The 25,902-nt window shown below is 43.0% G+C and overlaps 1 protein-coding gene across 2 annotated transcripts in view; it reads right to left on the reverse strand.

Moving 5' to 3' along the window:
• LOC310879473 (uncharacterized protein) overlaps nucleotides 1-18,146 on the reverse strand; it is a 51,635-nt gene extending 33,489 nt beyond the window's left edge. The window contains exons 1-2 of one of the 2 annotated variants that reach the window (XM_083794188.1): nucleotides 17,982-18,146; nucleotides 16,466-16,517 (exon numbers count right to left, since the gene is read on the reverse strand). In XM_083794188.1, the coding sequence (XP_083650314.1) occupies nucleotides 16,466-16,517; nucleotides 17,982-18,076 (147 nt within the window). In that variant the 5' untranslated portion in view covers nucleotides 18,077-18,146. Of the gene's footprint in view, nucleotides 1-16,465; nucleotides 16,518-17,083; nucleotides 17,151-17,981 lie in introns of those variants that run through there. The other variant, XM_083794189.1, reaches the window with a different exon arrangement.
• Between the last annotated feature and the right edge of the window lie 7,756 nt (nucleotides 18,147-25,902).

Genomic DNA, 25,902 nt, shown 5'->3' on the forward strand with positions numbered 1-25,902 from the left:
AGGGAAACTAATGGAATACGCTATCGTGTCAAAGGCTGTGTGACGTGTCTCAATAGAAGAACAGAGAGACCAAATACAACCACCCAAATTGTACATAAGTTATATTGTATTAATCCATTTTAGACCTGAGGCATCAGTCTTCTAAATCCTGACAGTTTTCTGAAGAACCTGTTTATATGTCAGTGGTGCTCAACCTCCCCAAGATCTGTATTTGGCTGTGAGCGAGAGAGTGCGAGTGCGAGTGCGAGTGCGAGTGCGTGTGTGTGTCTGCCCTCATTTCTCTATGCATCACACATGTCACATATTGTAAGGGACCATGTTTCGGTCAATACTGTGTACTGTGTATGGTCCATGCAGATCACAATGTACACACTACTGTCACTAAACACTACTGTCAGAAGTTTTACATTTGTATAGTTAAGGACTTCTCAGACGACTCCAGAGCGACTGACGCGCCTAGTCATTCATTTCCGATTATTTTGGGAAGCACGGAGAAGTTGAGGGTGCGATTACGCAAACTTATTTTCACGGCCGCGGCGGTCCCAATAAAAAATAAAAAAGATTAGCAGACCTGGAGCAGACCTATCGTCACTGATCCAGGCGACAACGCCTGCGTCACTCGCTCCCCGCCGGAAAAGGCCTTTATAGGCTTGACAAAGGGAAATAAGTACCGTAATACACGTGGGCACTCAGAGCCGAAGAGTTTGATCAATCCTCAAGGGGGCCCGTCCCCCCCCCCCCCCCGCAGCCGCCGCAGATTTATTTATTTCCCAAATGGTCTAAAAATGAGTTATTTAGCATACTTTTACCAATGAATTAGCCTATACACAGACAGCGACTGATCAGCCTATTTTGGACGATATGGGTCTTTTCTCGAGTCAGTGTGTAGTCTCACTAGTCTGTGTAGGGTTAGGTCTCTTTGGTGAATTCTTGATCTGTGTTATTATGTCACGCCTCAAGAACAACTACAAAAGAAACCCGATTAGCACTTTTTAACACCTCTTGGACGGCCGGTGTCTCTGAGGAACAACAGGGGAGGCGCTGTTTTCCCGAATATTTGACGATGGGATTCTCAGATTGACGGCGGAGAGGTCCAAAATGTTCGGAATTCCCAGAAAATATGTAATGTAAATGTAAAATGTCCACGAAAATCTTCATGGGGGCCTAAAGGGGCCCTGGGAATCTTCATGGGGGCCATGGCCCCGTGGCCCCCACAGACTCTACGTCGTTGCACGTGGGGTAAATAAACACTGAGGACTTCACTGCTGTGGATGCAAATGACAACACGCTGCAAGGCAAGCCGATCCCGACATGAATGATGACTAAGTGCTCTCCATCCCGACATGAACGATGACTAAGCGCTCTCCATCCCGACATGAATGATGACTAAGCGCTCTCCATCCCGACATGAATGATGACTAAGCGCTCTCCATCCCGACATGAACGATGACTAAGCGCTCTCCATCCCGACATGAATGATGACTAAGCGCTCTCCATCCCGACATGAATGATGACTAAGCGCTCTCCATCCCGACATGAATGATGACTAAGCGCTCTCCATCCCGACATGAATGATGACTAAGCGCTCTCCATCCCGACATGAATGATGACTAAGCGCTCTCCATCCCGACATGAATGATGACTAAGCGCTCTCCATCCCGACATGAATGATGACTAAGCGCTCTCCATCCCGACATGAATGATGACTAAGCGCTCTCCATCCCGACATGAATGATGACTAAGCGCTCTCCATCCCGACATGAATGATGACTAAGCGCTCTCCATCCCGACATGAATGATGACTAAGCGCTCTCCATCCCGACATGAATGATGACTAAGCGCTCTCCATCCCGACATGAATGATGACTAAGCGCTCTCCATCCCGACATGAATGATGACTAAGCGCTCTCCATCCCGACATGAATGATGACTAAGCGCTCTCCATCCCGACATGAATGATGACTAAGCGCTCTCCATCCCGACATGAATGATGACTAAGCGCTCTCCATCCCGACATGAATGATGACTAAGCGCTCTCCCGTGTCGAGGTGAGGATGGATGACCGAGTGCTGCAACGGGCTGCACCCGCTGAGGTTTTTTAAATATATATTTTTTATATAAAAAAATATATACCTCCCCCCGGCTGGCCAGGGGGAGGTAGTTTAATGACCAGGATTCCTGCATGTTTTTTGTGAGGGGACACGGGGAGAACATGCAAACTCCACACAGAAAGGCCCTTTCGCCAACCCCGCCTTCGGGTATGGGCACTGATGACGCGGAGTAGGAAACACGTCGCCAGCACCCACATCGTCCCGAGCGGGAATCGAACCCAGGACATTCTAGCTGTGAGGCGACAGCACTACCAACTGTGCCACCGTGCCCCTCTCACCCGCTGAGGTTTGACGACTGCATGGTCAGATTGCATAAGGAGTAAAAGGACTGATCTGGGTCTCCAGCTTAAAAGGTTCAAGGAAGGGAACCCCTCCGTCTCCGGAGCACGCGGCCTGCCCTGTGTTCCGCCAACAATGTGCATTTCCTCTGTCATCTGAAACCCTCCGAGCTGAGAGAGAGAACACGCTCTCTCGGGTCAACTGAAAGGAAGCGGTGCGAAGCGGGACGACCGGACGATCCCACTTTCATTCACTCCCCTCTCGGTCTTCTGCCCGTCATTATTCCACTTATAAAAGTCCTGTTTCTATAAAGACTCGGTCCTCTGCATCTAACCCCGTTGGTTCCCAAATGTTTTGAAGTGGAGGAGGACCCACTGGCCCCCCCATTTGAAATGAGCCAGGGAGGGAGGGAGCCCCACAAGACAAGATTTGCGTTCCAAAATGTTCAAACATTTGCAGAATTCTTTCCAGAAATGTTTGCAAATAACCCATCTGGCAAGCTAAAGGTTGCAGATTGGTTATTTGCTTGTATGATAAGAGCGCCCCTCACTTCACACAGGTGTAATTTCTTTCTTGTAAATTAAAGCTCTACTTCGGAAGGCAAAAGTGTCATGCAAAAGTAGCAGAAACAGCCAATCTATACAAGCTGAAGAAAACAATTCATTGTGGCTGTGGGTTTTATAACGTAGATTAAAAAAAATAAGTTACAGTTCTGGATACACAAGGTTTGCGCCCGGCAGCAACGATATGAGTGTGACACAGAAGGACATTAGTTTGAGCAGACGGATCACCTTGATAAGCCCTGAATGTGTTGAGAGATGCTGTTTATGTGTCTGATGCCTGAGGGGAAGGGGGCTGATATCATACACACACACACACCAGGATGCTGTTGTCATAACAAATCTGTCTCTTTCTCATCACTTTACTCCACTACATCTCAGAGGCAAATATTGTACTGTTTGCGGCACTAAAATTATTTGACAGCTTTAGTTATTATAGTTACTTTGTAGATTTAGATTATTACGAAACATACATAAACCCATTTAGACCTGAGGCCTATTCTAAGTTTTCAGTAAACGTAAGTTTGCTGAAAACCAATAATAATAATTATATTATTACTTGCGCAAGCAGAGCGTGCAAGTATATACATATGTATTATGTATACATGTTGCTACATGTATAGCTTTTATACTTATTTTTTTTTTCCTCTTATTTATTTTTTAAAGATTTGAGTGCTTTTATTCAAGTGCCAATAATTTTGCACTTTTACTCAAGCAGAATGTGGAAACAGGCCCTTGTAACAGTAACACAGGCACACAATACATTTTCCACCAGTGCTGATGAGATGACACTACCAACTGTGCCACCGTGCCCCTCTCACCCGCTGAGGTTTGACGACTGCATGGTCAGATTGCATAAGGAGTAAAAGGACTGATCTGGGTCTCCAGCTTAAAAGGTTCAAGGAAGGGAACCCCTCCGTCTCCGGAGCACGCGGCCTGCCCTGTGTTCCGCCAACAATGTGCATTTCCTCTGTCATCTGAAACCCTCCGAGCTGAGAGAGAGAACACGCTCTCTCGGGTCAACTGAAAGGAAGCGGTGCGAAGCGGGACGACCGGACGATCCCACTTTCATTCACTCCCCTCTCGGTCTTCTGCCCGTCATTATTCCACTTATAAAAGTCCTGTTTCTATAAAGACTCGGTCCTCTGCATCTAACCCCGTTGGATGAGATGACAGACATCAGCCAAATCCTTCCTCAGCCTGTGGGCCTTGGCCTTTCTCATGACCGTGACACTGTACTGGGACCAGCTCCAATGACTCAATGAATCAATTATTCAAGCTGTCTTGGAAGGTGTTTAGGTCAAACACAGCCTAATGTGTTCCAATGAGGAACCCATTCTGACCGGGCACCCATTTTGGTGTTAGCATTATGCTATGCTTTAGCTATTGAAAAATAGCAGATCTACAAGCTCATATCGCGCCACCGAGTGGCGCGATACGAGCTTGTAGATCTGCTATTTTTGAAAAATCGAAGAACGACTGACATTTCTAGAATCTGATCTCAGGTCAGAATGGGTTGATCAGACCAGTGTGTGTCCAGTGGAAACCTCGTATGAATCTGATCTCAGGTCAGAATGGGTTAATAGAGCAATTTCACCCATTCATTGTCCAATAGATAGAGGGTATGCGTGTGACATCATCATCATAACTGGAAGTTTTGCGGGAACGCCTACTGAGTGGAAAAATAAAACTTCTTTCTGGACTTGACCGTCCATACATCCAAAGTTAACACAAAGGTCCTATTTATTTGATTGCATTAAACAACGTTAAACTCACTTTTCCACTCGATTTGCCATTAACGTTACGCATGCCCTCTATATGGAGCTGTAGTGGCTCAGGAGGCAGGATGGGTGGTAACGCGTAACGGACAGGAAGGTTCCCAGGTCGATCCTGGGCTCCCCTAATTTGATTTGATTTGATTTACCCCAACAGATGGGGGGGACGGTATTGAGTTCACAAGTTCACAATACATAACAGCCTCCATCTGGGATGGCGCATGCAGGGGTTGGCGTTGAAACCTGCCCCGTGCCCGGGTCAAACCAATCAGCGCCAGCTGCGGGCGAGACCGTGTGTGACGGACGGCCTTCCACAAGCGCCTGTTGCAATTGGATTTCCTTCATAGCGCTTTAAAATTGGAAAAATCGTCTTCTACATTATGAGCCGTTATTTGTGACCGTAGGGCGCAGATTACTCTGAAAACCTGCAAAATCTGACACTCCGCCCGCCCGGCCGTCACGCCTCGTGACACGCTCCATATTTGGACGTCAGTCTTCACGCCTCGTGACACAATATGTCAGTCTCCATATACAGTATGAAGATCACGACAATGACCTCATCAAACCCTGGATAGCCATACATGGAGAATACTGAATCATCACCTAGATCTGCATATATGGAGCCGGCCAGCAACTCTAGGCCTACATCTGACCTCAAACCTCAAACCCTTAGATCTCCATATATGGAGCTGACCTGTTCTGACATTCCATAGGTTGATATTAATTACCCACCCGTCCTTCGTCTTCGATGTCTCCCTTTTGACTGATACCAGTCTATTCAAACTCTAGACGGGCCCGCCCCAAAGTTATTCGAAAACTAGAGTTCTCAACAGGCCGACAAAATTAAAGCCCCAGCCATACCAGCTGGGCCCTAAATGGGCTGGCCCGAGGCCCTTGCCTGGCCTCACCAATTACTTTAGCACACATTTTACGCCCTATACCCTGGCACGAAAACGTAAAACAATAATAATACTCCATATATGGGCATTCCCATATATTGTTTCAGTGCCCTCAGGGAGACGCTACACATATACTGTATTGTACCTTCAGCTGCTGTTGCAGTGGGAAAAACAAACAAGAACAACAGGTGTGTGGTGGCTCAGGGAACCAGAAGGCCCACAGCTCTGTGCTCAGGGGAGGGGGTGGGGAGTATGGGAGGACAGGGGGGGGGGTGAGAGGAAAGGGCTCGCTCGTACAGCAGCACACAACAACAGCTCAATATAACGCTACTGTACATGGCAGCTTGACACCACTGATGGAAGATCGTTGTTGTTGTTGACTTCTTAACCCATTCTGACCTGAGATCAGATTCTAAAAATGTCTTCTACATCCTGACAGTTTTCATTCTGACCTGAGATCAGATTCTAAAAATGTCTTCTACATCCTGACAGTTTTCATTCTGACCTGAGATCGACAGATTCTAAAAAGGTCTTCTATGTCAGTCGCTCTTCGATTTTTTCAAAGAATAGCAGACCTACAAGCTCGTAGCGCGCCACTCGGTGGCGCGCTATGAGCTTGTAGATCTGCTATTTTTCAATAGCTAAAGCACGACATGATGCTGACACCAAAATGGGTTCTCGCCCAAAATGGGTTAAAAGGGCACCTACGGACGGCTGCAATTCCAAACTGGCCCCCGTAAAATCTGAATCCCTACCCCACCGCCCACCCCTTTTTCCCTCATCACTGTATATGTTTCTTTTCCCTTTATGATGAATTCCTGTTCTGTTCTTTGTCTATATAGAAGTGTTTATTTGTATACGTCTCTAAATGTTTTGATGAATTGAACAAGGTGTGGACCCTCTTGTAAACAAGTGTAATGCTTAATTGGGTCGTCCACTCACAGTTACCAGTCTTTGTATTGAGTTTGTGCTTGAAATGTACTGTAATTCTGCAAACTGTTAATACATATTTCAATCAATCAGTCAGGCAGAAACATCATATCTCTAACTTTTTGTGTTTTTTACCTAAATTAACGGCCCTACTTGATAATACAGCACAGCGTCACACAAACGCATCAAACGTAGCAAGATGTGTTAATTGTCGTCTCCACCGCGCACAATCGTAGCACTAAAAGGTTTTCAAAGAGATATACCTGCCAGACAGTAGGATACAAAGAGATATACCTGCCAGACAGTAGGATACAAAGAGATATACCTGCCAGACAGTAGGATACAAAGAGATATACCTGCCAGACAGTAGGATACAAAGAGATATACCTGCCAGACAGTAGGATACAAAGAGATATACCTGCCAGACAGTAGGATACAAAGAGATATACCTGCCAGACAGTAGGATACAAAGAGATATACCTGCCAGACAGTAGGATACAAAGAGATATACCTGCCAGACAGTAGGATACAAAGAGATATACCTGCCAGACAGTAGGATACAAAGAGATATACCTGCCAGACAGTAGGATACAAAGAGATATACCTGCCAGACAGTAGGATACAAAGAGATATACCTGCCAGACAGTAGGATACAAAGAGATATACCTGCCAGACAGTAGGATACAAAGAGATATACCTGCCAGACAGTAGGATACAAAGAGATATACCTGCCAGACAGTAGGATACAAAGAGATATACCTGCCAGACAGTAGGATACAAAGAGATATACCTGCCAGACAGTAGGATACAAAGAGATATACCTGCCAGACGAGTAGGACGAGGGTCGCGCTCTACCGCAACGTCCAATCAGCTGTCCACTAAACTGTCCCACACATCATTAAAATAGGATCTGGTTGCAAAAGGGGTGAAGTGTCCCTTTAACGACTAATCCTCTTTCAGTCTTTCAACACTGATATTAATGGTCGTTAGTGGTCTCACTTTGATCAGACATCTAGCGGGGAGTCGGGAGAGGCACTGACTTGGCATAATATTCTACAGAATCATGAGGCTTCTTAGTTCTTCTCACAACCCATTTTAGTCTAGTAGCCAGAATGGTATGCTTGGAATGGATTCAGCATCATGAAAACCCCCTAGTTTGACATGTCACATGCTACATAAAGCATGATGAAATTTTGAATATTTTGCCTTCTATAGGTTTTTAATGGTATGGTCACATATTATGCCAATTATGAAAATAGCTCAACATGTGCAAGGTAGCATCCGGCAGTTTCTACATGCTATGGGGACCCATACTCAACATTTCAAACATAAAACGTTGGTGTACACAACATGTCTGGGTTCATTGTTTGGCTACTAGGCTATAACCTTTCAGTCACGCTGAATGCCGATTCATCATCGCCTCATATTCAAAGTGCCCTCAGAGCATGTTAGAAAAGGCTTTGTGTACAAATATGATCGATTAGATATCTCTGAGAAAGAGCCTGTGGGCTGTCATGTGGCACGCCAACGAGAAAAACGAAAGCACTCGTCATAACAAAGCTGTGGGATATCAATTATCACCCTGGAGCTTTATTAACCCGTTTAGACCCCAGAACAGATTCTACAACCGTTTTCTTGAAAAACCTGTGTTTCTATGTCAGTCGTTCTCAAACTATTTCATGTCAAGGTGGACCCCCAAAAATATATTTAATTGCCTGCCGACCCCCAGTCTGAAAATATGTTGTTCCAGGGACCTCCCCAGAAGCAAGGATTTGAGTTAAAAAACGTTCGCTCTGAAAGAATATATATATATTCAAAGATTTGCTCCATATTTTCAGGATTTTTCTAAAATAGCAGATCTACAAGATAATGATATATGAGCTTGTAGATCTGCTATTTTCCAACAGCTAAAGTTTAAAATAAAAGGTTAAAAGCCAAGGCTACAGTTGCGTTCCCGTCCAAAACGGGTTAAGTTTGCCTGTTTGGAACTGTAGGCCTTTCTGTCACACTTCGGGCTGAAGCACATACCTCTGATTAAATCTGGTGTGCTAATGAGATACCAATAGCTTAGCCAACATGTCAAAAGGATTGTCACAGAAATCACATGCCACCATGAGCCTTTCAATGCTCACATATTAAAAGAACATGGACGCCAAGTTGAGTCTCCTTGTTGACGATAGTAGTGGAACAAGTACTGTGACTTTTTTTACTTAGCAATAATAATATACAGTAAAATACTACGTTTCAAGTAAAAAAAGAAAAAGGCCTGCATTCAAACGTATTGGCATCCAAATATAGTTTTGAGTACTAAAGTACAAGTGCGATCTTTATTTCATAGATTTATAGAAAGTGTGTGGCAAAGTGAGTTTAACGTTGAATAATGGAATCAGATAGGACTTTTCTGTTTGGATGTATACTGTATGTGCTGTCAAGGCCAGACATACCTTCCGGGTATAATGATGTCACGTGCATAACCTCTATTGCCAAAGTGTTTAAAATAGTGCTTATAACTTACCATAATCTGATGTTATTATATGGAATAACGAGTGGTACAGGTGAAAATCTTTGATCGCTCGAATTTGTGTTTCTACACGTCTATCTCTCATAATGACCAGAAAGCGAGACCCAAGACAGCCGCGGTGCGCTCTGGATGGAGTCATGGAATTGTTCACCTGCACCACTCGTTATTAGACATAATCACATCCAATTAAGGTAAGAAAATGGTTTTCCTGGAATAATATGTGTTTTGTATTAATAATTTCAACCTGAAAAGTAACTAAAGTAACTAAAGCTGTCAAATAATTGTAGTGGAGTACGTTATTGGCAGTTTGCCCCTGAAGATCGAGAACAATAAAGTATCAAGAGGTTGTACTTATAAGTGCAGTACTTTGAGTAAATGCACATTACTTGCCTTCCACCATCGTTGTATAACATTATGCAAAGCGAAAAGGTGCATTTTGTGCAAAACGTTCATCTTGTTCTGTGTGAACTGTTGACAGAAAAATTACATTGTGCAGGTGTGTGTGTGTGCGTGCGTGCGTGCATGTGAGTACATGTGTGCGTGTCTATGTTTGTTTAGCAGAGAGCCTTTCTCATGGGAAGCCTTTCTCATTGTGCTTAAATTAATCTACGATTATAAAACTGGCAGAGTAAGATTTTTCTTGTGAAATGTGACACATGACGACATGAGCGCTCTGAGAAAACCATCAGGTTACATTACAGATATCCACCGCTTCAGTTAACACACTTAGACCCGAGGACGCATCCGTACTGTACCACCTTTATAGTGTTTAACTATGATTTTAAACGTTAGCTGTTGAGATCTACAAGCTTGTAGCACTGCTCATTTTGAAATATAGTGAAAACGTGTGCAAATCATTGAATATATATATATATATCTTTTTTAACTCAAATCTTATATTTTTTTAACTCAAATCTTTGGCTCTGGTACAATAAAAATATTTGGAAATGGGGGTCTGCGGTCAAATACATATCATTTCGGGGGTCCTTGGCATGTAAAACTTACACTGACAGAAACAAGACATTTGTAGAATCTGTTCTCAGGTCTTAACCCATTCTGACGGGGCACCCATTTTGGTGTCGGCATCATGTTATGCTTTACCTATTGAAAAATAGCAGATCTACAAGCTCATATCGCGCCACCGAGTGGCGCGATACGAGCTTGTAGGTCTGCTATTTTTTTAAGAATCGAAGAACGTCTGACATTTCTACAATCTGATCTCATCTCAGGTCAGAATGGGTTTAATCAGACCAGTGTGTGTCCATGTGGAAACCTCGTATGAATCTGATCTCAGGTCAGAATGGGATAATGACTTAATGGCTTAACACACCAGGCAGGCAGTCAGTCTGTGGCAACACTTGGCACCACCGTAGAAATGGAGCTAAAGTACACCAGAGGTGGAAAAAACAGAACTCACATGTTTTACTGAAGTAAAAGTATCAATAGTGCCAAAGTAAAGCATATACCGGTATACAAATCCTTTGAAAATAGCATCTATCCATCTATAAATGTCTCTGTACGGTTTGCATTACGCAACTCGAGAACTTCAAATTCGACACGCGCGTTCCACACACCCCCACAGGGAGTGCTGCAGTGCCCGGTGTCAGGTCGGTCGGTCGGACGCACGGTTGTCCAGAACCGCCACAAAAAGCCTCTGCCCTGCAGGCTCTCGACATGGCCCCTATGCCCAGGGTCCATCCATATATGGAGCTGGCCTGTTTCCGACGTCACAACACTCCATGTTTGAGCATGGCGGAAACACAGAACTCCATAAATAGGAATAAAAGGGACACAGAGAGACAGATAGAGAAGTCTCCATATATGAGCATAAAAGGGACACAGACAGATGAGTGGAACGGGTACTCTGACACGGGTACAACGGGTATTGCATAGCCGGGGTGGGGCATGGACCTCCAACTTCCATCGTTACTGACTCTGTGCTCTACAGCCAGGCACCGGTCTGGTATCTACTAGCTCACAATGCGCATTGTGAGCTTGTAGATCGGCTATTTCCAAATGGCAAAATGCATACATGGCGGAAGTGGTATGTATATTTTGTAATAGAATAATCAAAGTTACTAGTAAAGTAACCAAAGTTTTCAAATAAATGCAGTGAATTAAAAGTACAATGGAAAAGGAAATACACTGTTGTACAATTGTACAAAACATTGTATTGTTGTATAGCCTACTTTACAGAACATTGTAAAGTACAGTACTTTAGGTAAATGTACTTAACTTTTCATCACTGCCACCGAACACAAATGTAGCTAAGCTAAGTCAACCAAAACACTAGGAGACACACACAGCCCCTCTAGCAGGTGATGTCACATCAGCAGCCAACAATAACACACAGCTAAGAACATCACTGGAATAATACTCCCACCTGAATAAACACAGGCCTGCATGCACGCACACACACACCCACCCACACACCCACCCACCCACGCACACACACGCACACTGTACGCATGCATGCACACGAGTCGACGCGACACGTTGTGAGCTTGTAGAACAGCTATTTTACAAATAGCCAAAGTACTTTAATAGGGCTGGTTAATAATTTGTGTTTTGTAACAATAATCTGCACAGTAAATAAAGGATTCAATTAGTTGCGTACCACAATATTTGCCTCCGAGATGTAGTGGACTAGAAGTATAGTATAGAAAAGTAAAAAGTACCTAAAGCTATAAAGCTCTCAATGGTCTCGCACCTTCCTACCTACATGACTGCCTGCCTAAATATGTCCCAAACCGCCCCCCTAAGGTCTTCCACCGCCGGCCTGCTCGCTTTGCCCAAAAGAATGGCAACTAAAAAATACGGGGAAGCAGCTTTTTGCTTCTACGGGCCGACGGCATGGAACAAGCTCCCACTGTACCTTCGTCAGGCAGCCTCTGTAGACATTTTTAAAGCTCAGCTCAAGACCCACTTCCATGTCCTCACTGTACTGCATTACTGCTTGTTTTTTAATGTCGTTGCCTTGCTTTTCTTTTATTCTCCATTGTTCTGTAAAGCACTTTGAGCTGCATTTCATGTCATGAAAGGTGCTATACAAATAAAGTTTTATTATTATTATTATTATTATTAAAAATTGTATTTTAAGTACAGTACTTTCTAGTTCTGCCACTGCGTGTTAGAATAACACTCTTTATAAAAAACAGCTCTGTACCCACTGATTGAACGACTAGCATTGAGAGGTGGACGGCCGGCCATAGCTCAATGGATAGAGAGGGAAGCAGAAGGTCCCAGGTTCAATTCCTAAACCTGCCAATGTGTCGAGGTGTCCCCGAGCAAGACTCTTAAGTACTTAATCTAAAGTATAGATAGATTGAGTAAAGATCCTCCTCCTGGTCAAACATTACTCAATGACAAGTGAAAGTTGCTCCGTCAAGTATACTTGCTTTAAAAAATACTTATAAAAGTGTTCAAAAGCATTGCAAAGTACATTTTGTCTTTGCATTGCTGGATTGATATTTTAGACATTTTGCCCCAAATATGCAAACTTACTACAAGAGTAAAAAGGGGATATTTACTTGCGACACATAATGGGGTCTCGGATCAAAAACGTCACCACGCTACTACTGTGTGCTTTAAAAGGTCAAATGAGGTCACGCTTCATTCATACCACTAATGAGAAGCTAAACATCCACGATCTGTGAAAACCTATAGCTATTGGCAAAACAGTCAACAGTCTGTCTCCAAAGACTATAACATCCAAACCCATTAGGAACGGATTTGGGACCAAATACTGTAACTTATTGTAACTAAAAAGGTCACACAGAGCAACATTATCCTGCATGACGCAATCTGGAATATTGCTCTGCTTGAAGGATATCCTCGCCTGGCACGCCGAGAGAAAGAGGAGTACTGTCTTTCTACTAGTAGGTGACCTACATCGAAATCCTAACAATGTTCTGAAAAGCGTAGGTTGTTCTCTCACCCCTTTCCATGTCAGGGCCGATTCATACGCCTATTTTACCGCTGTAGTGCCAAATGATTTCGGCTCGTCAGAGCTTTTCAGTAGCACCGAAGAGCCGACATTAGGACGGTACCCTCCCTCCCCCTGCTATTTTTCAATAGCTAAAGTATAACATAATGCTTAGTTAAAACACCAAAAGGGGTTCCCGCCCAGAATGGGTTTTAAATGAGTCCAACATGTCACATGACTCATTTAAACAAATCCGATTCCAATCTGGATGTGGCTCAGATCTGATTCAGGCTGGATTTGGCTGCATGCCAGTGTAATTGGGGCCAGATTTACTTGGGAAATAACTTGCCATTAATAATACTTGCCATTAATATAGTCACTGGTTGCAAAGGTATTAATTGATTGCCTGAGTCCCGTGGTGGGAGTTCTGGTCTGGTTTTGGTAAATATTAAGTAGTTCCGGGCATTTGGTGGGGGGGGGGGGGCACAGGGGGGACACTAATTAAAAATAAATGAATCCACAAACCTAGCATCATTTGTATGGTTTACCTATTTCTACCAAATAGTGCAACTTTCTTTGAACTTTGACCTCTCTGTCACTTGGAACTATATGGCTTTGTGCTGCATGCTGTCGTAGTGATACTGGACACAACAATAGTTCCATGTGACAGAGAGGTCAAAGTTGAACGAACGTTGCGCTGTATGGTATAAATAGTCAACAATACAAATTACGCTAGTTTTGTGAATTAATATATTTTGAACGCGTGGCCCCCCAGAGCCCCACAAAATGACCGGAACTACTTAATCAAGACCAGAACTCCCACCACGGGACACAGGGAACCAATTCATATCTTTGCAATTTGCAGTATTTCCTAAAGCTTTAAGTCCAAAAATCTGAACTAAACCGTTAAATTGTTACTTCACAGACAGACAGACAGACAGACAGACAGACAGACAGACAGACAGACAGACAGACAGACAGACAGACAGACAGACAGACATTATGGAGCCTGTGAAATTAAATAAAGAGACAGAGGAAGAAAGAAAGCGGAAACGAGAGAGGTTTCCTCAACCTCCCTCGTTGATGATATTGGTGATGATGATATTGATACGTGTGTGGAGGACTGGACCACCGCAGGCAGATGTTAAAAAAAAGAACACTCCTCCTACACACTAATAGTTTAAACACACCTTCAAAAAGGTGCTTCCAACGGACAATGTGTATTTATTCAATGGATAAACACGAGCGCTATGGGCTCCATTTTTACGAAGCTAATAAACAATAGGTAGATACATTCTCCCCGTCTGAATCCCACCATGCCCCTTTACAGTGGTGAAAAGTACTGTACTTAAAGGGACACTTCACCCTTTTTGCAAAAAAATATATGTTAATGACGTTTAGAAGCTTTAGATCACTTTCCTGGGGGTATTTATGTGTGTAATATGTGGTTTTAGATATTTTAGATTGTAGCAGTGAGCCTGTTGTCTCTGATGTCATGGACACTGGTCTAACTACCTTCCTGGACTACAATTCCCATAATTCTTTGGTGCACTGCTCCTCCTTGTGGATAGGGGGAGAGCTGTCTTACTGAGACAACATGTAGTCCAGGAAGGAAGTGAGCCCAGTGTCCATGACATCAGAGACAACAGGCTCACTGCTACAATCTAAAATAACTAAAACCACATATTACACACATAAATACCCCCAGGAAAGTGTTCTAAAGCTTCTAAACGTTATTAACATATATTTTTTTGCAAAAAGGGTGAAGTGTCCCTTTAAGTACAATGTTGATGTCTTTTTACTTTACGGGAGTATTTCCAATTTCCAATATTTCACTTCTACTCCACGACCACTACATATCTCAGAGGCAAATATTGTACTTTTAATTAGGGAAGCACCGAAAGGGAAATTCTTGGCCGAAAACCGAATACCGAATATCCGATATTAAAGCTACCTGATTTATGGCAAAATAAATGGTTATGGCAAAACTTAACTTAAATAATAATCACTATTATGGGACCATAAAACATTTATTCAGCCCTTTTGAATGCATTAATTGCATACACTATTCAGTGATATATTTTCTTCCTCTTCGGACCGAAACCGAATAGGCCGAAAATGATTTTTTTGCCATTTTCTGCCGAACATTTTCTGTGTGTGTGTCTTAGTTTTAGACATCATAGCTTAGTTTTCATTTCGTTTCCATTTAGTTTTCGTCAGTGAAAAAGAGGTAGTGGACGAAATCAACACTAGTGCCCAGAAGGCTGTCTGGGCAGCAGGGCCTTGTCATCTGGTGAGCGGGCGGTACGAGGTCCAGCCCTCCCAGGGGAGTGAAACCCTGCTGGCTTCAGTTTCACCTGCAGCCCTGCCCCTGACATGGACACAGAACATGTCTGCAGGCTTGCAGCCCGGACACACAACATGTCTGTAGTCTGCAGTCCTGCCCCTGACATGCACACAGAACATGTCTGCAGCCCTGACACGGACACACAACATGTCTGCAGGCTGCAGCCCTGACACAGACACAGAACATGTCTGCAGCCCTGACACAGACACACAACATGTCTGCAGCCCTGACACAGACACACAACATGTCTGCAGCCCTGACACAGACACACAACATGTCTGCAGCCCTGACACAGACACACAACATGTCTGCAGCCCTGACACAGACACACAACATGTCTGCAGCCCTGACACAGACACACAACATGTCTGCAGCCCTGACACAGACACACAACATGTCTGCAGCCCTGACACAGACACACAACATGTCTGCAGCTCTGACACGGACACACAGAACATGTCTGCAGCTCTGACACGGACACACAGAACATGTCTGCAGCCCTGACACAGACACACAACATGTCTGCAGCCCTGACACAGACACACAGAACATGTCTGCAGCCCTGACACGGACACACAACATGTCTGCAGGCTGCAGCCCTGCCCCTGACACAGACACACAACATGTCTGCAGCCCTGACACAGACACACAACATGTCTGCAGCCCTGACACAGACACACAACATGTCTGCAGCTCTGACACGGACACACAACATGTCTGCAGGCTGCAGCCCGGACACGGACACACAACATGTCTGCAGCCCTGACACAGACACAGACACAGAACATGTCTGCAGCCCTGACACAGACACACAACATGTCTGCAGGCTGCAGCCCGGACACGGACACAGAACATGTCTGCAGCCCTGACACAGACACACAGAACATGTCTGCAGCCCTGACACAGACACACAGAACATGTCTGCAGCCCTGACACAGACACAGAACATGTCTGCAGCCCTGACACAGACACACAGAACATGTCTGCAGCCCTGACACAGACACAGAACATGTCTGCAGCCCTGACACAGACACAGAACATGTCTGCAGCTCTGACACGGACACAGAACATATCTGCAGCTCTGACACGGACACAGAACATGTAGGAACGTTACTTACATACAGAGGTACTTCTCTTCTGCTGAGCTCCATCTTCTTGTGCGCCCAATTCCTACAAGATCAAAAACATCTTCATGTCACTATACATAAATATGAAAAGAAAAAGATGCGTTTTACACCGGGGTAATACAACGGTCAATGTGTTGTTTTTAAAGGGGTATTAAAGCAATGATCCTCCCCTGGGGCTGAACAATTAACACAAATTAATTGAAAACCACAGTTCAACTTCACAGCAATTATGTGAAACCCACAGTTATGTGAAACCCACAGTTATGTGAAGTGAAAAGGTTTGGGAACCTCTATAGTAGCTACTTTCTTCTCCAACTTTGTCAGTGCTATGATAAGACAACTGGATGTCATAGAGTCACGTACTGTTACTGTACTGTATGGTTTTATAGCTACAGCGTAACTAAGGAAAACAATGGCTGACCTTTACTAAAGCTGTAACTGATCTTGGCTGGAATTACAACTGGAAAAACTGCTTGTTGAACTTGTCACCAACTCACTTTGAAAGACAGTGGGCTATACTGACCTATGATACTGACTCATGGGCAGGACTAGCCCCTCTCGGAAACCCTACATACAGTTTGTTTACACTCCAAATGTCAGAAACTTTACGTAGCGGGGCTAGGGCAGGAAAACACTTTTACAGAGTAGTGTGTCCACTGTCCAGTTATCCCAGTCCTCCATGCACGCACACAGCCACACATGCACGCACGCACGCACACACACAACACACACACACACACACACACACACACACACACACACATACAGAGATAAGCAGGCAGGCCACAAGAAAGTGAAAACAGTTCCCATGATACTTGGCCTAATGGGTCATTATCAGCACTCTCACCACTCTCAAACATGGATGGAGCCTTTATGCGAGATTAGCTGAACAATTAAATGACCTTCGTTTAAACAACACATTCGCTCTCACACACGCACGCACGCACACACACACACACACACACACACACACACACACACACACACACACACACACACACTTTGTTTTGTTACAAGTAAAAGTAGGCTACACATGCACGCACACGCGCGCGCGCACACACACACACACACACACACACACACACGTTAGCCTGCAGGTGTTTACATGCCAATTAATGACAACTTTGAAGGACGAATTTGGTCCTAAAATAGACAAAACCTGTAGTGTAAACATTTTTATATCTAGCTATTCCATGTAGGGCAGGCTACTATAAAACCCTGTTACGACCAAAAAATACATAGGCCTACATTTGTGTTTAAAATCACTATAGACATTAGACACCTGTGTAAACATAAATGATTCCGTTCCAATAATAACGCAACAAACGCACTACAATGTCACGAATTAAGGCGGTGATGAAGAATGATGGCCATGCTGTATGAAATAATACAGTCGTTCAATAGCAGCTCTATGTTTTCACCTCTCTGATATGTAATTGTCTCGACGAGTGCCACCGTTGTGTGACGAAGTGTAAATGGGTTGTTTTGTGTTCGGCATCAACGTTACCTGAGTCTCTCTCTCTCTCTCTCTGTTCTGTATATCCGCTCCTTTACAAACTTATATTCCTGTCCATATAAACTCTTCGGTTTCCACCGCGCCATTCATGTTGAAACCATTATTTCTTCCTCTGCTTCTCTCAAAGTCAGGTTGTTTCAGTGTCAGATATACACCGGGGTAGTTAAGTTGTTATTTCCTCACACAGGTGAAAGAGTTGTGTGATTCTGTGTGTTCATTCTGTCTCCTCTTTCTCGTCCCAGAATAACTCCTCCCATACTCCTCCTCTCAACATGGACACAATGCAACCTAACGGATGACAGTTGGCTCTGAAAGTAAGCCGTGTGTGAGCAGTATCAGTGCACTGTGTACACGTCAGTGGTTCCCAAATTATGGCCCGGGGACACCCCCAGGGGTCCTTGATGGAGTTCCAGGGGGTCCCCAGCTAAATGATAGTTTGGAACCAAATGGACCATTATGGGTCTGTAACTCTGAGACCCCTTTTCCACCGGTTGGTTCCCAATGGGAACCGGTTCAGTTCTTTTTGGTTTTTAGTCCATGAGCCAGAGCTCCAAAATTGATGGGCAAACTATACCCTATATTAAATTGTTTATAGGATCAATACAAGTAAATTAATACATGATAACCCTTCCACAGTAGTAGCTTTTTCATATTTTTGATTATTTTGCATATTTTCCTACATAATGCCTCATTTGCATACATAAAAATGTAAAATTTGTAATACAATAAATCATTGTCTTCGTGTAAGTACTCAATTGGGGAAGTTTAATGGTGATAACAATCTAATATAGGTATGGTTTTGCCCACTCAATTCATAATTAACGTTTACATTTTGGAGCTATATGGCTCATGGACTAAAAACCAAAAAGAACTGAACCGGTTCCCACTGTGAACCAACCGGTGGAAAAGGGGCCTGAGAGTGTACAAATTTGTACAATCTCAGAGTTAAATTAACATTGATTTTACAATATAGATTTGGGGTCCCAGAGATAGGAATGCCATTAAATGGGGGTCCGTATAGAGTAGACTAATTCATGTCAAACTGGGGGTCCTTGAAGTTAAATGGGTTGAGAATCACTGCTAGAGCCGTACAAATATTCTCTTATGGGGGTCCCTGGCATATCTTTTCAACTGGGGGTCCTCGGGCAACAATGAAATCACTGAATAAATTTAAAATAAAGACCAAACCACACCAAAGGCCAGGGTCGGGTCAAAACGGTTTTTAAGGTCAACCACACCAATATGCAACTCCTTGCAACTCAATGATTTGCATTGGTGTGGTTTTAAAAAACTGTTTATTCCCGACGCTTTAGTGTGGTTTGGGCTTTAGACAGTGGTTCTCAAACTTTTTCATGGCAAAATCGACATTTTAAATTAGACCGCGGACCCCCATTTGATGGCATTTCTATCTATGACTATGGGACCCCCATTTATATTGTAAAATCACTGTTAACAGGTCCATTTCGTTCCATTTTGTACACTCTCTGAGTTACAGAGCAATTAAGGGTCCATTTGGTTCCTATTTCCTAACTGTCTCTAATTTAGCTAGGGACCCCCAGGAACGCCCTCAGGTACCCTATAGGGGCCCCCAGACCCTACGTTGAGAACCAATGGTTCTCAAGTAATGTAAACTATTATGGTGCCATCAAAACCACCTGTTAAAAAAACGATACATTATGGTAGTGAATTAATATAATGCTGCCACCGTGTGGCAGAGAAAAATATAACAGGGGAAATAATGTTCATTCATTGTATTTGTATCATCACTTTTGTGCAAGTGAGTAATTCAAGTCTTAAATTACAGAGAAGTGTGATGAAAATCCAAAAAGAGATATAGGCCAATGTCTGTGTAGAGTAGGTTAGGTGTTTTGATGAATTGAACATGGTGGATGGACCCTCTTGTAAACAATTGTAATGCTACCATATGAACCATATCCTATAGCTTTAACACGGTATAGCATTTCATTCTGGCCTCTAATTCCTATGTATATAAATATTTTTAAACTAAATTACACAAATTTCCCTTTACTTTTTTGAGTATAGGCTACAAACGGAATCTAAAATTGGTACAAATTGGTATAAATGAATAATGATAAAGTTTGATAACATCTCATGCTTCAGTCTATTTGCTGTACTACCTATCCTGTCCTGTAGATGGCGTGAGGAGCATGTGTTATGAAATGCCTCACACAAGTAAAGTCAGTCAGTCCCAAAGTGGGGTCCGGGGACCCCCTGCAGTGGGTTCCTCAACGAAATGAAACCCACGTCAAACCCTATTTATACCGTGGCTACTGACTGTCTGTCTGTCTTACGAGTAGTACAGTACAGTACAGTACAGTACTATGAGTACTACAGTACAGTACAGTACAGTACAGTACAGTACAGTACAGTACAGTACAGTACAGTACAGTACAGTACAGTACAGTACAGTACAGTACAGTACAGTACAGTACAGTACAGTACAGTACATATAGTTGGGACCACTCAGTTCAGTTCACACAGGTGTGATTTCTTTTTACTGTAGAATTTTTTTTTTTAATAATTTTGTACATTTTTAACAACACAAATATCCCCCTAAAATCAACCCTGCATGGCCCAACAACTTCTCAGATGGGGGTCTGTGCACGACATGTGGCCAAATAGAGGGTATGCGCATGCTTAAAGTGAATGGCACGTCGAGTGGCAAATAGAGTGGCAAAGCAACATGCAGAGTGAGTTTAACATTGTTTAACGTTGTTTAATGCAATCAGATAGGACTTTTCTGTGTGGATAGTATAGTTCCTGCGTAGCTTCCAGGTTTGATGATGATGTCACGCGCTCTACCCTCTATACGGTAACAAGAAGACTCGCCACATTTACCCTTTTTGGCGAGTTATCTTGAGAACTCGCCGAAACGTGACGCAAACTCGCCGCGGGGGGCGACGCTTCTTCACATTCTGGCGAGTTTTCTTCACGTTTCGGGGCACTTTCAGCAGCTGCAGCTGCAAGTTTCTGAATGTTCTCAGAGACCGCAGGCTGATCTACAAGCTTCCTCTATACATAACAGGCCTATATTCGTTTGAATTTGTTTTCGGGAAGGATTATGCAGGAAAAAAAGCAGTTTACAATAGAAGAGTTCAAGGGACTAATGAATTGGATAAATACTCCAGAGGCTTAAATATTCACTCACCGTACGTGTGCAAAGCCTAATCACGTCCCTGTAGTAATCACCACTTTGCAGCTTTGTAGACATTGTTGATTAACCTCACACAGTCAAGTTCAAATAAACAAACAGGCTAAAGCCAGGCAGCGTGACGACGAAGTCAATTAACCCAGTGTGGTTTCGCAAAACCTTTTCATGTCAAGGACCCCCAAGTTGACACTAATGAATTAGCCCGCGGACCCCCATTTGGAGAGATATGCCAGATAAAAGAGAAGATTTTTACGGCTCTGGCAGTGATCTTCGACCTGTTTAATTTCAAGGACCCCCAGTTTGACATGCATATTAGTCTACGGACCCCCATTTAATGGCATTTCTATCCCTGAGACCCGAATGTATTATTGTAAAATCAAAGTTAATTTAACTCAGAGTGTATGGAACCAAATGCTATATATACAGCTATACTCTCACTCTCTCACTCTCTCTCTCTCTCTCTCTCTCTCTCTCTCTCTCTCTCTCTCTCTCTCTCTCTCTCTCTCTCTCTCTCTCTCTCTCTCTCTCTCTCTCTCTCTCTCTCTCCCTATAGAATCTATAAAAACAAACGTACAAGACTGTGATTATAACTAGATTTTTTTTATAGCCTATATGAAAGATCAAACATTTGAAAGAACGTGCATAAAAATGTTGAAATGAAAGTTTGGGGTCAGCGGTGGCCTAAGGGTTAGAGGAGCGTCCTTGTTGCCGAAAGGTTGCCGGTTCAATTCCCTGGACGGGTAGGAAAACTCTGGGTGGGGAAGTGATTGTCATCACTCACCCAACACCGCTGAAGTGCCCTTGAGCAAGGCACTGAACCCCCAACTGCTCCCCCTGGAGCTGCTTAGTGGCCAACAGTATAAGACTGTGGTTGTGCTGGTCAGCTCCCAGGTTTTAATGTGTGTGTGTGTGTGTGTGTGTGTGTGTGTGTGTGTGTGTGTGTGTGTGTGTGTGTGTGTGTGTGTGTGTGTGTGTGTGTGTGTGTGTGTGTGTGTGTGTGTGTGTGTGCGCGTGTGTGTTTCTATGTGCAGGGCGTTGCTGAAAATGAGCACCTGCATGTGCTCAGCTACTTCCCTGGGTAAATAAAAAATAAAAAAATAAAGTCTTACAGATTGTTTTGTTTTTTAATAAGCTGTGTTGTACATTTGGTTTACCTATTGTGAGATAAATGCTAGTTGATATATCACTGGCCGATATAAAGCAACCTGCTCCAAATGTCCTAATAATCCCTCCTTGAAAATAATCTTCAGAAAGTAAACGATCAAGTGCAAAGGCATAAGTGCATGCTGTTTTTATAACTCCACACAGAGGGATTTGACAGATTCCTAAGAAATATTTGGAATAACCCCTGAATGAGCTTAGTAGCCTATGTTTCAACTTTGACCGATGAATAAGGGGAAGTATCAGCACCTTTTAAATTCACACATATCTACCTCAAAGATAGATTTCACTATTTGACATTTGTACACCATATCTTTGTGACTTTTGAACACTAACATGACAAAATAGATGCCTATAATGATGTATAATTTGGTTTATCATCTGATGATCAAAGGTGACCTTCACAGTCCACACAGATTGTAGCTATGGCCATAATCCATGACCATAAATTCCATAATCCCTAAAAACAAGTGTTAAGTTGGTGTCGAAGCATTGCAACATATCCAACTTCCACTTCGATAGGATTACAACTTTGAAGCCTGTGAAGTGTTGGATGAGAAGGCCTGCAAATATGTTATTAAAGCATATGCACAGCCTACCTATATACTGTATGACAACAATGGTACTAATTCCATTGCCATTTGTTTTTAATCATGCAATTTATGTAGCCTATTTTACTCTACGCATGGTCATGAATATGTCTCATATCCGTTTTCCTTCTTTTCTGCTCATCTCTATTTTTCTTGAAAAGTGAAAATGGGAGCTTGCACATCAAAGAATTTCAGTACATCTGTAAAATAAACCTGTGATGTGACAGACTATACAGTTGAATTTGGTTGGAAAATGCAGAGGAAAACAGTCCACAGATCCCCAGTTGAAAAGGTATGCCAGCCAGGGACCATTTTAATTCCAAGGACCCCCAGTTTGATATGCATTATTAGGCCACGGACGGACCCCCATTTCATCAATCAGAGAGAACAATAGAGAACAAAAACATACTTTGGGTATGTCATAACCCTGCTGCACGGACATGGTCTGGACTAGTTCATTTAAATAAACAGAAGTGCAATTTGGTTCCAGCCTCCAACATTATAATTATCATTGTGTTGTCCATTAATTTTTTTCAGATGTTGGCTGATTGAGATGAAGCCCTGCTGGGTGCTGATTGTTACAGAACACCCCTGGGTGGAGACAGCTTCACCCCTGGGTGGAGACAGCTTCCAGGGAGACGGAGTGATTTCATAACAGTCAAATCCAACATTCACGCATGACGTCTGCTCATGTCGAGGCGTGGCCGCCCACCAGTCAACTAAAACTAAGACGAAAAATGTTCGTCGACTACCTTTTTTCACTGACTAAAACTAAATAGAAACTAAATAAAAATGAATCTATGATGACTAAAACTAAGACTAAATATACTGACAATTTCGTCAACAAATAAAAACGAGACTAAAATGTTAGGAAGGGACTAGTGGACAAGAGATCCAGTTTTATGCTGGGTTGCATGCTGAAAATAGCAGATATACAATCTCTCTTGTGAGATTGTATATCTGCTATTTTCAGCATGCAACCAGAGTGTAAAATATGTCATTACAACGACATCAAGGCCTGTCAAAACACATTTTAGTCTAAATCAGCTGTAGATTTAGTCGACTAAAGTCGTATGACATTTAGTCGACTAAAACTAGACTAAACACTAGAACATTCCAGGTGACTAAAATGTGACTAAAACTAAGTGAAAACTATTCAAGAGACTATGACTAAAACTAAAATAGAAATTTGCCCACCCACAATGGCTCTGCCCACCAACTGCCAAAAATGTCAGACATTTCTTGGCATATTTCAGTTATCTGTCATATCTGCCATGTGCACTTTTTCATTACGAAGCCTTTAGACTTATTGGTGTGACAATTAACCGTGACAGTCCTAATTATGACGTGTGTGTGTCCCTTCCAACAGCCTTTTGGTGTGCCGCGGTTTGGAGAATGAGATGTCTGTCCGAGTCCCAGACTCCCAGTACGATGGAGCTTTGAGCCCTCATGAGGAGACTTGATGAGACAGGGTGTCACTTGAACCATCACAGCCTGAGCCAATAATGTGACGACCGGGTCACGGGTCATCACATTATTGGCTCAGGAATGCGACAAATGGCCCAGGCCGTAGCGTAACGGTCTGGGCACCGGACTGGTGATCCAGTCGCGGTGTGCCGCGGGTTCGACTCCCGGACCCGACACGGCCTTTACCGCATGTCATCCCCCCCATCTCTCTCCCGTTTCCTGTCAGCCTACTTTCTATCCCTTAAAAAATCAATAAAAAAGGCGTAAGCCGCAAAAAAATATCTTAAAAAAAAAAGAAAAAAAAAAAGGAATGCGACAAATATCTCCATGAATTCAACGCTAAAAAAATAATATTTTTTGGGGGTTGAACTATATACTACTTTATTATTAAGTATTTGAATTGGTCAAACTAGCAGTAGCATTTTTCAAAAGCGTCTTCTCCAATAATCCCAAATGCAAGGCAAAAAAGCAACGCTTTAAACCTCATGCTGTGATTTCCTCAACTGGTCGGCTAAAGGGTGAACAGCAAGAACATAGGTTTATAGAATGATTAATACCTTAACATGAAAATTCTACATATTGTACGAGAGCGAGAAACACGTGTTTAGCATTATTACACCAAAACATCATCATCATCATTCATTTACATATTGTGCAAATTGTTTAGGAAACGAGTGTGGGGGCTCCTTTCAAACCGTTCACTCACAAATCACAGATACATAACCTATGACTTTCATGTCCGTGTGTCGATGTGGTTATTACTGTGATTATGGACGTGTAAAGTTTAAACTTCAGCGAGAACTACATCCCGGAATTGTGTATACATACATTTTCCTTGTCAGGTTTGTTTTCGTTTGGGTTCTAAAGAGGGTCCATGCAAAGATGGATCCATCAGTTATGAAGATGAGGTCGTGCTGTGGACTGACTTGGGTGTTTGACAGTGGTGGAAAAAAGTTAAAGTGGGAGTAAAAGTGTGTGAAATGTACTTAAAAGTACCAAAAGTAGAACGTACTTCATTATGCAGAATGTCCTATGTTTGTATAAAAAGGAACTGGAAAGGAACTGGTTGGAATAACGTGTTCCTTCCATGCGCTACGTCCAACCAGGGAAACTCCCCCCTGTCAGGTGTAAAGGAGCAACTTGGACACTCAAGCATGAAGGAAGCATGAGTTAAGTCCGTTGCTCTCCCCAGGTTGGCGGAGGGTGTGTAGAGCCCAGGATCACATTAGATGATTGACACAGGGGTGAAAAATGGGTTACAAAATCGTGGGATAAAAAAATATAAGTAAAAAACTAAACAAAAAAACAAACATAATTTTGAAAATAGCCGATCTACAAGTTCACAATGCGTCGCATCGCAACACATTGTGAGCTTGTAGATCTGCTATTTTCAAACGGCCAAAGTGGGTAATGCATGTTTTGTAATAATAATCAAAATCTACAAAGTCTGAGATGTAGTGGAGTTAGAAGTAAAAATACAGAAAATTCGAAATACTCCAGTAAAGCGTGAAAGAATCAATAT

The sequence above is a fragment of the Protomyctophum parallelum genome (genome assembly GCF_964188405.1).
Source record: "Protomyctophum parallelum genome assembly, chromosome: 21".
In the NCBI taxonomy this organism is placed as follows: Eukaryota; Metazoa; Chordata; class Actinopteri; order Myctophiformes; family Myctophidae; genus Protomyctophum; species Protomyctophum parallelum.